The sequence below is a fragment of the Pundamilia nyererei genome, unplaced genomic scaffold (assembly GCF_000239375.1).
Source record: "Pundamilia nyererei isolate P.nyererei 1_Seehausen unplaced genomic scaffold, PunNye1.0 scaffold00048, whole genome shotgun sequence".
Taxonomy (NCBI): domain Eukaryota; kingdom Metazoa; phylum Chordata; class Actinopteri; order Cichliformes; family Cichlidae; genus Pundamilia; species Pundamilia nyererei.
Window position 1 is genome coordinate 2,961,358 of NW_005187449.1, and position 11,643 is coordinate 2,973,000.

The following is an 11,643-nucleotide window of genomic DNA, read 5'->3' on the forward strand; positions in this document are numbered from 1 at the left end:
GGAGTGGGGCTGTGTGCTTCCTGAAGTCCACAATAATCTCCACTGTCTTCTGGGCATTCAGCACCAGGTTGTTGTGGCTGCACCAGGACACCAGACGTTCAACCTCCCTCCTGTAGGCAGACTCATCCCCGTCCGAGATGAGTCCAATAACGGTGGTGTCATCTGCAATCTTGATTAGCTTGACAGACTGGTGGGTGGAGGTGCAGCAGTTAGTATACAGGGAGAAGAGCAGGGGAGAAAGAACACAGCCCTGAGGGGAGCCGGTGCTGATGGTCCGGGAGTCCGAGACATTCTTTCCCAGCCTCACATGCTGCTTCACTACAGTTTATGATTATGTTCATGTGTTTAATGTCCCAGGCAACATGTGGAGGAGGTTTTAATGGAGAACCAGAACTTCTTGTTTAAATTGGGGCTATTAAAGCATAAAGACTTTTGCAGAGTCTGTGTACAGAGTATGCTAATTAACCAGTGATCATTAAAGTAAGTAAAGCCAAAAGTTATAATCCAATCACATAATCGTGTAATTAATAAGCAGCTCTAGGAGCCGCTGTTTCTCTGGCTTTTCTGTTAATGTTTGACCAACACGACTTTTCAAAGAGTATTAAATTGAATTTCTTGTGGAATTAAAATCTATTTTTACGTGTTCATTTTAAGAGCTAACTTACTCCTTCATAACAACCTTAAGTTAGCATTCAGGGTGTGGGTGCTTTGACTGACAGGTAGGAGATACTAGAATGTCATGATGGTTGACCAATCACAGGGAGGTTTTAATCACCTGTCTGAAGCCTTGGTTATTTAAAGGCCATTAACTCTCTGATGATGATTGATGTTTGAGCTTTTTTCCTGCTATACTCTCTCAACACTGTAAAAATGAAAGCCTGCTCTTCTTAAGCTCAAACTGTTGAATGATACATGAAACAGTTTCAGGTGTTTTTCTCCCGAATGAGGCAGTAAAACATCTTTGATTACTCACACAGGACCTTCTTACACCTGCTGAGATAAACAGAGATGGATCTCACGTAATTAAGAACACATTACGCTGCTCTTATCATACAAAAATCCAGCAGGTATTTTCTCTCAGTCTTGGCAGACACAAGACAACATATAAAATTTAATCCTGTTATTAATGTTTCTGTAACATGAAGCTTGGAACAGAACCGTCTGTGAAATAATGTTTTTATGATGTCATGAATGCCAAACTTTCATAATGTAAAGCATCAAATAAGGATATTTACTTTGTAGATATGTTTAACTACTTCAACAATTAAAAGCAACCTGTGAACACCACCGCTGACTTTTTAAGTACTGATTACTGAACACTTGTTTCACATTTTCATGAAGTTAAATATAAAAGAACTACGAGACTATGAAAGGTCTTCATAGTCCCCCATAACTAAAGCATTTCTGCCATTTTCACTTGGGACATGACAGCCTGAGACTGATAAGCGTAATCTTCTCTGCTGCCTTGGCAATACCTCAATGCTTCAGGGAGATGTGGGAGTCTTTGCACCTCTGTGCAGACTGCTGCATCCATGACTTCAAATAACAAATCAATGGATCAGTCTATGGATGGATAATGCGTGGTAGAACGGATGGATGGATGGATGATAGATGATAGGTATATGGATGGATGGATGGATGGATGGATGGATGGATGGATGGATGGATGGGTGGATATGAGCTGGTTTGTAGCCAGTTTGTGTTTCCAGTCTCATAAAGAAATTTTTCCAGTTTCACTGCTTTTATTTGAGTTTAGTCCTGCAGTGCTGCCTGTAAGTAATGGTGTAGAGGTTGTGTAGCAGTGCCATCTACTGACTGCAGCCAGAACTACACTGAGACCACAGAGACTCATGACGTATTGTAATTTTGTTCATGCTCAACACATAACAAGTGAAGGTATTGCAGAAGTGGCTTGAGCCTGACATTGTTCTAATGGCTGGTTTTTCTAGTGGGTTTATGGACTCAACATGATGTGAAGGTTAGTGAATGTTTTCAGTATATGCTGCGTTGTTTTCAGACTGAGGTGTGTGTGTGTGTGTGTTGCTTAATAAAAGCCTTCTTTGCTCTTTTTTTTGTGTTATCAGAACTTTATGATGGAGCTGATAAGGACTCGTGCTGTGTGTACGTGTGTGACTTCTGCTCTTTATTCCAAGGGTCATGGTGCAGTTTTCAGGTTTCCTTAAGGAAGACTTCAGTTTGTAGATAAATCCAGAGAGCTGAGACTGTGTGTGAATCTCCTGCTCTCTGCATGTTTCCCGTTGAAGCTGTGGATTCACTTAAGCTTCATGCAGATTATTTTCTCCATCAGAAGGTAACGTACTTTAACTCTGAACACAAAACCTAACAAAATCAACCTGCAAACTTATTTTGTTCGGTGTTCATTATGATCATTTGATCAGTTCAAACATTTTTAGTATTTTAACACCAAACTGAGCAAAGTTACACAAAGTGAGATGTTTATTGTTAACGATTGGGAGACTTTAACTTTGACCTGGCAGGTGGTGTTACTGAGAAACAGCAAGGTTCAAAGTTCTTTACATGGAGCTACAAAAATATTGTTAACATTTATCACTGATTAACAAATCATGACTCACCTGCAGCCAGGAGAAAATAATCAAACAGGACCATTGAATATAAAATGATTAATCTCAGGAGGAAGGATTTTAATGTTTAATCAAATGTGTTCATGTTCAGGTTCATAAAGATTTTATGCAGATATCTGAAGTGTTTTATAAAACTCTGAACATTTCCATGGACTTGTTGCCATGTGAGAAATGCTTCATGTTTCATGTTGATGATCAATTTGAATCAACGCTTTTTATAAAGTTATCTTTTTAGCATTTTTATTAAATCATAAATACCATAAAGAGAGAAAATTCATTAGTTTTCACCATGTCTTCTATAAACCAGGCTGAATGATACATGAAGACTGCGCTCTACAAATCTTCAGCAAACTTAATTGTTTTAGAAAATCCTCATCATAAACAAACTGTAGCAACAAAATCATCTACAAATGTTATTTGGATGTTTTCTTTTCCTGACAGAAGTTATGAAGAACACAACCTCATAATTCAAAATGCACTGATGGAAAAACAAAAAAACATGTTTCTTTTAGTATTACTGCACCTTAAACCATGATGACATCACTGTTTGAACAAATTAAGCTCCTACTGAAGCAGCTGGGCTCTGCTCTTTGTAGTATGAAGGTTTCACTGACCTGCAGTCTGACCGGCTCTGATGGTGATTATGAGAATGTAACAGAGCCCTCGGGTTAAAGCAGCTTCTCTCTGTGTTTCCTCTAAAGGTGAAGATAGAACAACTCTGTAATGGACGTGGACCTGAATCTGGGTGGTGAGGATTTTCTTTATTCTGTCGTGCAGCTGACTTGTCTGCTGCTCCACACGAGAGCAGACACCATTCTTAAGAAAGAAATGATATATCATATGACTTCCATTTTCTGCAGCTAGTCTTGGTATACACAGCAACACAGTCTGAAGTATAAATGATGTTGTGCTGACTGAGCGTGTTGTTGTGTCTGTGTGAAGGTGTGTTCTCTTCTGTGGATCAGTGTGAGCACAGAAAGGAGGGAGTCCCTAACTCTGCATCCACTCTGTGTGGGGAACATGAGAGCCAGATCAAACCTCAGAGGTGAGAGGACCGTCTCTAACTGTCAGGACTCTTCTCCAGGTCACAGCTCAGCTCTCCCATCACAAAATCAATATTGAATCAGTGTGTAACTTTCCCAGAACAATGTCGGACTCTGTAGTTTTCTCTGGTCCCCTGTGACATATGAAGCTGCATGTTCTCCTTAAATTGCTGGCTGTCTAGATAGTTGGGAAACTTTCTGAAGGAAACCTGGTCTTATTAGGAGAGACGGCATCCATCCCACTTTGGATGGAGCAGCTCTCATTTCTAGAAATCTGGTCAAATTTATCAAACCCCCCAAACTGCTTCCTAATTGAGACCAGGAAGCAGAGCTGCAGCTTCTTAATGAACCAGCTTGGATTCACTGTCAATAAGTGCTGGAGTTTGTTTAAAATATTCCAGCATCTTTCCTGTACAACATTAAGCACTTTGAAGTAACTGTTGGAACTGAATCTTCATCGTCACGATTCGTGCTCTGAGCACTATATGTGTTGCATTTAAGGGTAAAGCAGCAGGTTGGACCAGACTCTGCCGGACCTGGAGCTGATCCTGAACCGGGTTGGGTGTCTGAATCCCTGAATAGAGAACGGGTCATGAACATTTACACTCCCATCTCTCAGATGCCATTCTCTGACAAAACGTGAGCTTTGACTGAAAACTACATTTCTTTCTGTCGTTTCTAGAAGCTTCTATAAACCTCTGCTTATAATGTGTCTATTTTATGTTTCAAGACCAAATAAAAAGCAGACATTTGATCCTTGTGTAACCACATGTCTGACTGTGACATCCAGTGGCTCCATCAACCGTGAAATTAAATTTAAAGGCTCAACGTAAGGATGAAAATTTGATTATCATTTGATATTTTTAGAATATACGGTGTATGAAATGTATCCTGTTTTTTCTGACATTTCCACAGAGACGAGCAGCAGCAGAATTTAAAGGTTCCCCATCACCAGCCTGATAGTGGGCACCAAACAGCTCTGCAGGACATATTTATGGTATGTAAGCACAGAAAACACATATCACCATGGAGAAATACTGCAGTGTTTCTGCTTAATACTACTATCAATCAATCTACCTACAATCTTTTTCATCACAGCTCCTGCTGTTTGGGAACAACACTGTTCTCTGCTCTCTTAAATTTAGTTTAGTCCAAAGTTCATGTTTCTGTTTTCATCAGAGCCAGCTGGGGCTTGAAATGTTGTACTCTTTCCAGGTTTGTCATTACTTATATGGTACAAGTAATGACAAAAATATCTCAAAGACAGTGACCGTGACTGAGTTGGTGCTTTTTCTGCACTGAGCACTTCACAGACAGTTAGATATACTAAATGTGGTGTTGTGTTTAACAGAAGCTAACATTTCTTTCTAGCAACTTGAGGAGAACATTATGAGATTTGTGAAGACCGAGCTGAAGAGGTTCCAGGAGGTCCTAAATCCAGATTACAGAGACGGTGGACTTGATCAGAGTGAAGATGAGGGCCTGGGTGATACAGCTGAAGAGCAGAAGAGCAGCAGACAGTCATTTCTAAAGATCACACAACACTTCCTGAGGAGAATGAAGCAGGAGGAGCTGGCCGACTGTCTACAAACCAGTAAGATAATTTAAAATAAGATAAGAAATACACCACCCATAAAAGTTTGTTCGGTGACCTCCAGCTCTGGTGGAGAGGAGGTCCAGTTTGCAACCTATTATAGAGCCAGCCTTCATGGTCAGTTTATTTAATCTGCTGGTGTCACCAGCTTCCACTGGTGATAGTGTGATTTTCTTTGCTAAAGGAACTAGGCGTGTTGTTTTCACTAACACTGGAGTCTCACTATGCTTTTGACAAGCATAGTGAGACTTTTACTAGACTGGAGTCAATCCAGCTGTAAATGTGACAGCTGGGCAGCACAAGTCCTCAGGACCTTAAAACTGACATCACAGTCCAGCAGGGGATGTTTCTCAGTGTGACAAAGGGATAAGCAGTTGTAATGCTCTCCACTTGTCCCAGATGTGTTGACTTTTTTTTTTTTTTTTGCATATTATGCACCTTATTCTGTCTCTCTATTTATTTGCTATGATTTGCTATTTGTCAAAGTAACTTTGCTGCACTGACTATCCTGGGTTTGTTTGTGTACGCATTCTGTGGATGGAAAAACAAACTTTCTGCAAATTAAGACAAATACTCAGTTACATGTTTCTTTATACTCTATTATGCTGCAGATTAAGTCATTTTTTTTCATACTTCGTTCTTTGTTTTCAGTCTTTATGTAGGTCAGGTGTGTGGAAAGGCCCCCCTAGCATTTCCTGATTTTAAAGTGCTGATAATGTCAGACATGACATCAACAGGTGGAAACGGGGGGGGGGGGGGGGATCCTTCTACCATAGAAATGCTTCCTTTTGCTTCTTTCTAGGTCTGCAGGGGTTTTTTGAATTTGTTTTTTTGTTTTGTTTTTTGTAAATAGAGCCGTTTAGTTGTGTAAATGTGCTAATCAGAAGTGTGAGGAGCTTCAGATGAGGGAGGGGAGGTGAGCTGTGTTATTGCACTCATGTACTTTTGAGTTTTGGTAATTACGTTAATTAAGTTTCACGTATGATGGAGTTCACTGTAAATTCTCTAAATGTCTGCTGAGTCTGCTTCCTTACCACCTTCCTTGACGTTCGAGTCTGACTACATCACACTCAGATGTCAGGATTCCCTTGATGACAGAAGACTAGTAGTGCGAATGTGTGAAAGGTGTTGTGTGGTGGAGAAGACTTCAGAAATAAAAGTCGAGAAATAAACCTGTTGAAATTATTTATCTTTTTGTTGTCTACAGGCTGCCCACTCATTGTCTGTCACCTTAATCCTAGTGATTTTTTTTGTTCCGCTCCACTCGTTCCTTACGTTTTTCGGATCATGTTTTGCTTCCGTAGAACTGCCTGGATAGTAATCATAGTTTTTGTATGTTTCTTTAGGAACCCATGCTGCAGAGTGCCAACGTAAACTCAAAGTTTATCTACAGAAAAACATCCAGTGCATGTTTGAAGGGATCACTAAAGCAGGAAACCCAAATTTTTGTAATCAGATCTACACAGAGCTCTACATCACAGAGGGAGGGACTTCAGAGGTCAATGATGAACATGAGGCCAGACAGATTGAAACAGCATCCAGGAAACCAGACAGACCAGAAACAACAATCAGACAAGAAGACATCTTTAAAGCCTCACCTGTTAAAGACAAGCCAATCAGAACAGTGCTGACAAAGGGAGTGGCTGGCATTGGGAAAACAGTCCTAACACAGAAGTTCACTCTGGACTGGGCTGAAGACAAAGCCAACCAGGACATCCAGTTCATGTTTCCATTCACTTTCAGAAAGCTGAATCTGCTGAAAGAGAAAAAGTTCAGCTTGGTGGAACTTGTTCATCACTTCTTTACTGAAACCAAAGAAGCAGGAATCTGCATCTTTGAAGACTTCCAGGTTGTGTTCATCTTTGATGGTCTGGATGAGTGTCGACTTCCTCTGGACTTCCACAACACTACAATTTTGACTGATGTTACAGAGTCCACCTCAGTGGATGTGCTGCTGATAAACCTCATCAGGGGGAAACTGCTTCCTTCTGCTTGCCTCTGGATAACCACACGACCTGTAGCAGCCAATCAGATCCCTTTTGACTGTGTTGACATGGTAACAGAGGTCAGAGGATTCACTGACCCACAGAAGGAGGAGTACTTTAGGAAGAGATTCAGAGATGAAGAAAAATCCAGCATGATCATCTCCCACATAAAGACATCACGAAGCCTCCACATCATGTGCCACATCCCAGTCTTCTGCTGGATCACTGCTACAGTTCTTGAGGATGTGCTGAAAACCAGTGAGGAAGGTGAGTTGCCCAAGACCCTGACTGAGATGTACATCCACTTCCTGGTGGTTCAGTCCAAAGTGAAGAAGGTCAAGTATGATGGAGGAGCTAAGACAAATCAATCCTGGAGTCTAGAGAGCAGGAAGCTGATCAAGTCTCTGGGAAAACTGGCTTTTGATCAGCTGCAGAAAGGAAACCTGATCTTCTATGAATCAGACCTGAAAGAGTGTGGCATCAATATCACAGCAGCCTCAGTGTACTCAGGAGTGTTCACACAGATCTTTAAAGAGGAGAGAGGACTGTACCAGGACAAAGTGTTCTGCTTCATCCATCTGAATGTTCAGGAGTTTCTGGCTGCTCTTCATGTCCATCTGACCTTCATCAACTCTGGAGTTGATCTGTTAGAAGAAGAACAAACATCATCTCTGTTGTCTAAAGTAAGACCCAAATCTAAACTCAAACATCTCCATGAGAGTGCTGTGGACAAAGCCCTAAAGAGTCCAAATGGACACCTGGACTTGTTCCTGCGGTTTCTCCTGGGTCTTTCCCTGCAGACCAATCAGAGTCTCTTACAAGGCCTGCTGACACAGACAGGAAGTAGCTCAGAGACCAATCAGGAAACAGTCCAGTACATCAAGAAGAAACTCCGCAAGAAACTGTCTGCAGGGAAATGTATTAATCTGTTCCACTGTCTCAACGAGCTGAATGATCGTTCTCTGGTGGAGGAGATCCAACAGTCCCTGATTTCAGGAAGTCTCTCCAAAGATGAGCTGTCTCCCTCTCAGTGGTCAGCTCTGGTCTTCATCTTACTGTCGTCAGAAGAAGATCAGGATGTGTTTGACTCAAAGAAATACTCAGTTACTGAGGAGGCTCTTCTGAGGCTGCTGCCAGTGGTGAAAACTAATAAATCTCAGCACGTTGATAGACGTATGGAGTATCCAAAACAACTAAAGAGGTAGAAAATGGAAATATAAATTAACATTTTTAAATTATACTCTAAACCAATTGCTGTTTTCATTAATGATACAGTATAGTAGCATACTATGCTAATTCTTTTTGTAAGCAAGTGACTCATAAAAACATTGAACTCGAACGCATTTTCAAAGGTTATTTTTTGGCTTTCACATTTTATAGGATGAAACTATTGAGACCAACATTTTTATGCACTTTTGTTTGTTTTTTTAATCAAAGTCAGATTATTTTGCACTTCTTAGATTCTTAAAACACTTTTGTGGTTTACAATTTGACATCACCAACAAAAGTAACTTGTTCGCCCCCATCAGTAAAATAGCAATTTGATCTAAAACAGTGTCTCATATCAGGAAATTTGAATTCTTTGCATTCATGACTAATGTATTGTGCTTGATAATTTGTATGTCGCTGTCACTATACTTATCTACAGAGTGGACCACAGCACAGAGCAGGTGTTAAGGTTTGCACTGCAAAAATGTAAGTTTGCACTTTTTATTCATCTCTTATTAAATTCAAATGCCTAAATCACTTAAGATGCAAGTGAGAAGCTGATTAGATAATTCAGCTTACTCTCAAAGGTTTTCATTCTGCTGGCACTCTGAAGGGGCACCGATTGTGGAACTGATCTTCTATTCGTGCTTGACTGTGCAAGAATTAAGATCTATAAACTACTATTGTAATGTCTTTGCTATTACATTGTACTTTCTCTGTTAGACTTCTGCGAACTTGAACTGGACCCAAATACAGCGCACAGAAACCTCAAACTGTCTGACAACAACAGGAGGGTGACACATGTGAGAGCGGTGCAGCCATATCCTGATCATCCAGGCAGATTTGACTACTGGAATCAGCTTCTCTGCAAAAATGAGCTTACAGGTCGCTGTTACTGGGAGATCGAGTGTAGAGGAGTGATTGACGTCGCAGTGACTTACGGACAAATTCAAAGGAGAGGAGACAGCGATGACTGCAAGCTTGGCTCCAACGATCAGTCTTGGAGTCTGAACTGTTGTGAAGATGGTTACCGTGCTTGTCACAACAACTTTAGGAAGGACGTAGATTTGGCCCTACCCTCCTCCGTCTCTAACAGAGTAGCAGTGTATGTGGACTGTCCTGCTGGCACTCTGTCCTTCTACAGAGTCTCCTCTGACAAACTCGTCCACCTCCACACCTTCAACACCACATTCACCGAACCTCTTTATCCTGGTTTTGAAGTGTGGTATGGGTCTTCAGTGTCTCTGTGTTCTGTGTAGGAGGGAGCGTTTCCGCATGAGTGGAAAAATGTTCCCACTGCTGACTGACTGCAGCTGCTTAGACCAGCTAAGAAGAGAATCATGTAGAGATATTTGACTGTTCAAATTTTATTTTAAAGGGCAGAAATGTTTTTAATGTACGAAATTATCAACATAGAAAATCAGTGAATGGAACAGCTTTGAAATTTGATGATGTCATGTCAATGCGTGTGTATGTTGATAATAATGCATAATGCATATGTTCATAAATGATAACGTGTCATCACGTGGCCCAGGCATTAAGGACGGTCAAACTGTATTTTTTTCTGTTGGCAGAATAACCAGTCATAGTAACCGAAGTCAAGTGTCATACATGCCTTAAAGTCTCTTATCATATCAAATAATGGTACTGCAGTATCGGCAGCACATTGTTTTTCATAGTATTCTCCTCCCACAGAGATTTTGGTGTAACTATAACATGTTGTAACAGGTTCTTCCAGAAATGTTTTTATAGGGTTTCTGATAATCTGAGATCAAAGGATGACTGGATGTCTGAGCATTCCCTTTTTTCTTTTCCATTAAATTTTATATTAAATGTTTATTGTGATTACTATCCTTTTTGTGTGTCTGTCCTGTCTTTTGTACTGTCTGTCATACATAGTTATTGGTAAAGCCACTGTGCACAGTATGTATATGCAAATTTACTTCAGTTTTACTAAATGCTGAGATGCGTTCAAATACTGAGTGTCTTTGAGATTTTATTTGTGTTTTGAAATGATTTAGGATTCAGTACAGTCATGTCAGCGGTCAGGTTTTGTGAAAATCTTGTGAGCGTGACAACTCACAAACAGTGTTGGGAAGGTCACTTTTAAAATGTATTCCACTACAGATTAGAGATGGACCGATCCGATATTACGTATCGGTATCGGTCCGATACTGACCTAAATTACTGGATCGGATATCGGAGAAAAAAAACATGTAATCCGATCCATTAAATATCACGAAAGCACCTCACAAAACTTGCAACACGCCGTAACTCACCTCAGAACGTTAGCACGTCGGAGCAGTATGCATCACGTGATAGAGCCGTGATAGAGCGGCTGTGGCATGCGGGACCTGTCGGTGGTCTGGATAGCATTTGGAGCTTCGCTAGCAACCCGGCATTTCATCTCCGACAGAGTTATCCCAGAGAGAAGTAAAGCAAGTGTGTAAGTCCATCTCTGAATGTTTGTAAAGCATTCCTGCGTTAAGCTTAACAAGCGACTGCCTCTTCTTGCTGCTACTTCAATCATGAAACTGCTTAACGATCAGCTGATCGGTTTTTCTGTCGTGAGTCCATCTCTCTTGTTTGTTTTTGGCCCACTTTGCACCAGAAAGAGGAAACCAGCGGCTGAACAACAGCAGCACGTTTAAGCTTGATAAGCTGTTGTTAGAATTTATTTAATATTACTTTTTACACCAGGATCTTTTTCTACATAGCTGACGGCTGGTAACTGTGCAGGGGCGGATCTAGCAAAGTTTAGCCAGGGGGCTGATAGGGCATTAACAGGGAGAAGGGGGCACAAAGACATAGTTTTCTTTCTTATTCTCATTTAAAATGTCTAGCTTTTAATAAATAATTATCTGACACCCAAAGTTTTAATTTGATGTAAAATGAATAGAAGTCCATTACTGTATATAGTGACTATTAAGTCTAATATATATACACCCTAGTAAGCTATAGTACTTTTTCCTTTGGGAAGGTACCATCTGTGCAGTCTGCAATTTTATTGAAGAAAGATGTTGAATCTATTTAATATTTCTTGAAAAATAATTGATTTCTGTGCATTTTTTTTTCCACACTGCATCAAATTAAGGTTGATTACGTCGATTAAGCATCATGAGGTGGAGGGTGGTTCCCTATTTTTTTATTTAGTCATTTTTGTTGTTGCTGGGATTTGGAACCCTATTAGTTAGGTTGCTTAATATTTA

The 11,643-nt window shown here is 40.5% G+C and overlaps 1 protein-coding gene across 1 annotated transcript; it reads left to right on the top strand.

Annotated features, from left to right (window-relative positions):
* The first annotated feature begins 3,326 nt into the window (after window positions 1-3,326).
* LOC102192989 (protein NLRC3-like) lies at window positions 3,327-9,693 on the top strand. The gene is made up of 10 exons (XM_013910749.1): window positions 3,327-3,351; window positions 3,546-3,648; window positions 4,148-4,285; window positions 4,377-4,475; window positions 4,562-4,643; window positions 5,018-5,240; window positions 6,587-7,017; window positions 7,075-8,426; window positions 8,874-8,920; window positions 9,158-9,693. The coding sequence occupies exons 1-10, from the start codon at window positions 3,327-3,329 to the stop codon at window positions 9,691-9,693; spliced, it is 3,036 nt and encodes a 1,011-aa protein (XP_013766203.1).
* The last annotated feature ends 1,950 nt before the right edge of the window (window positions 9,694-11,643 follow it).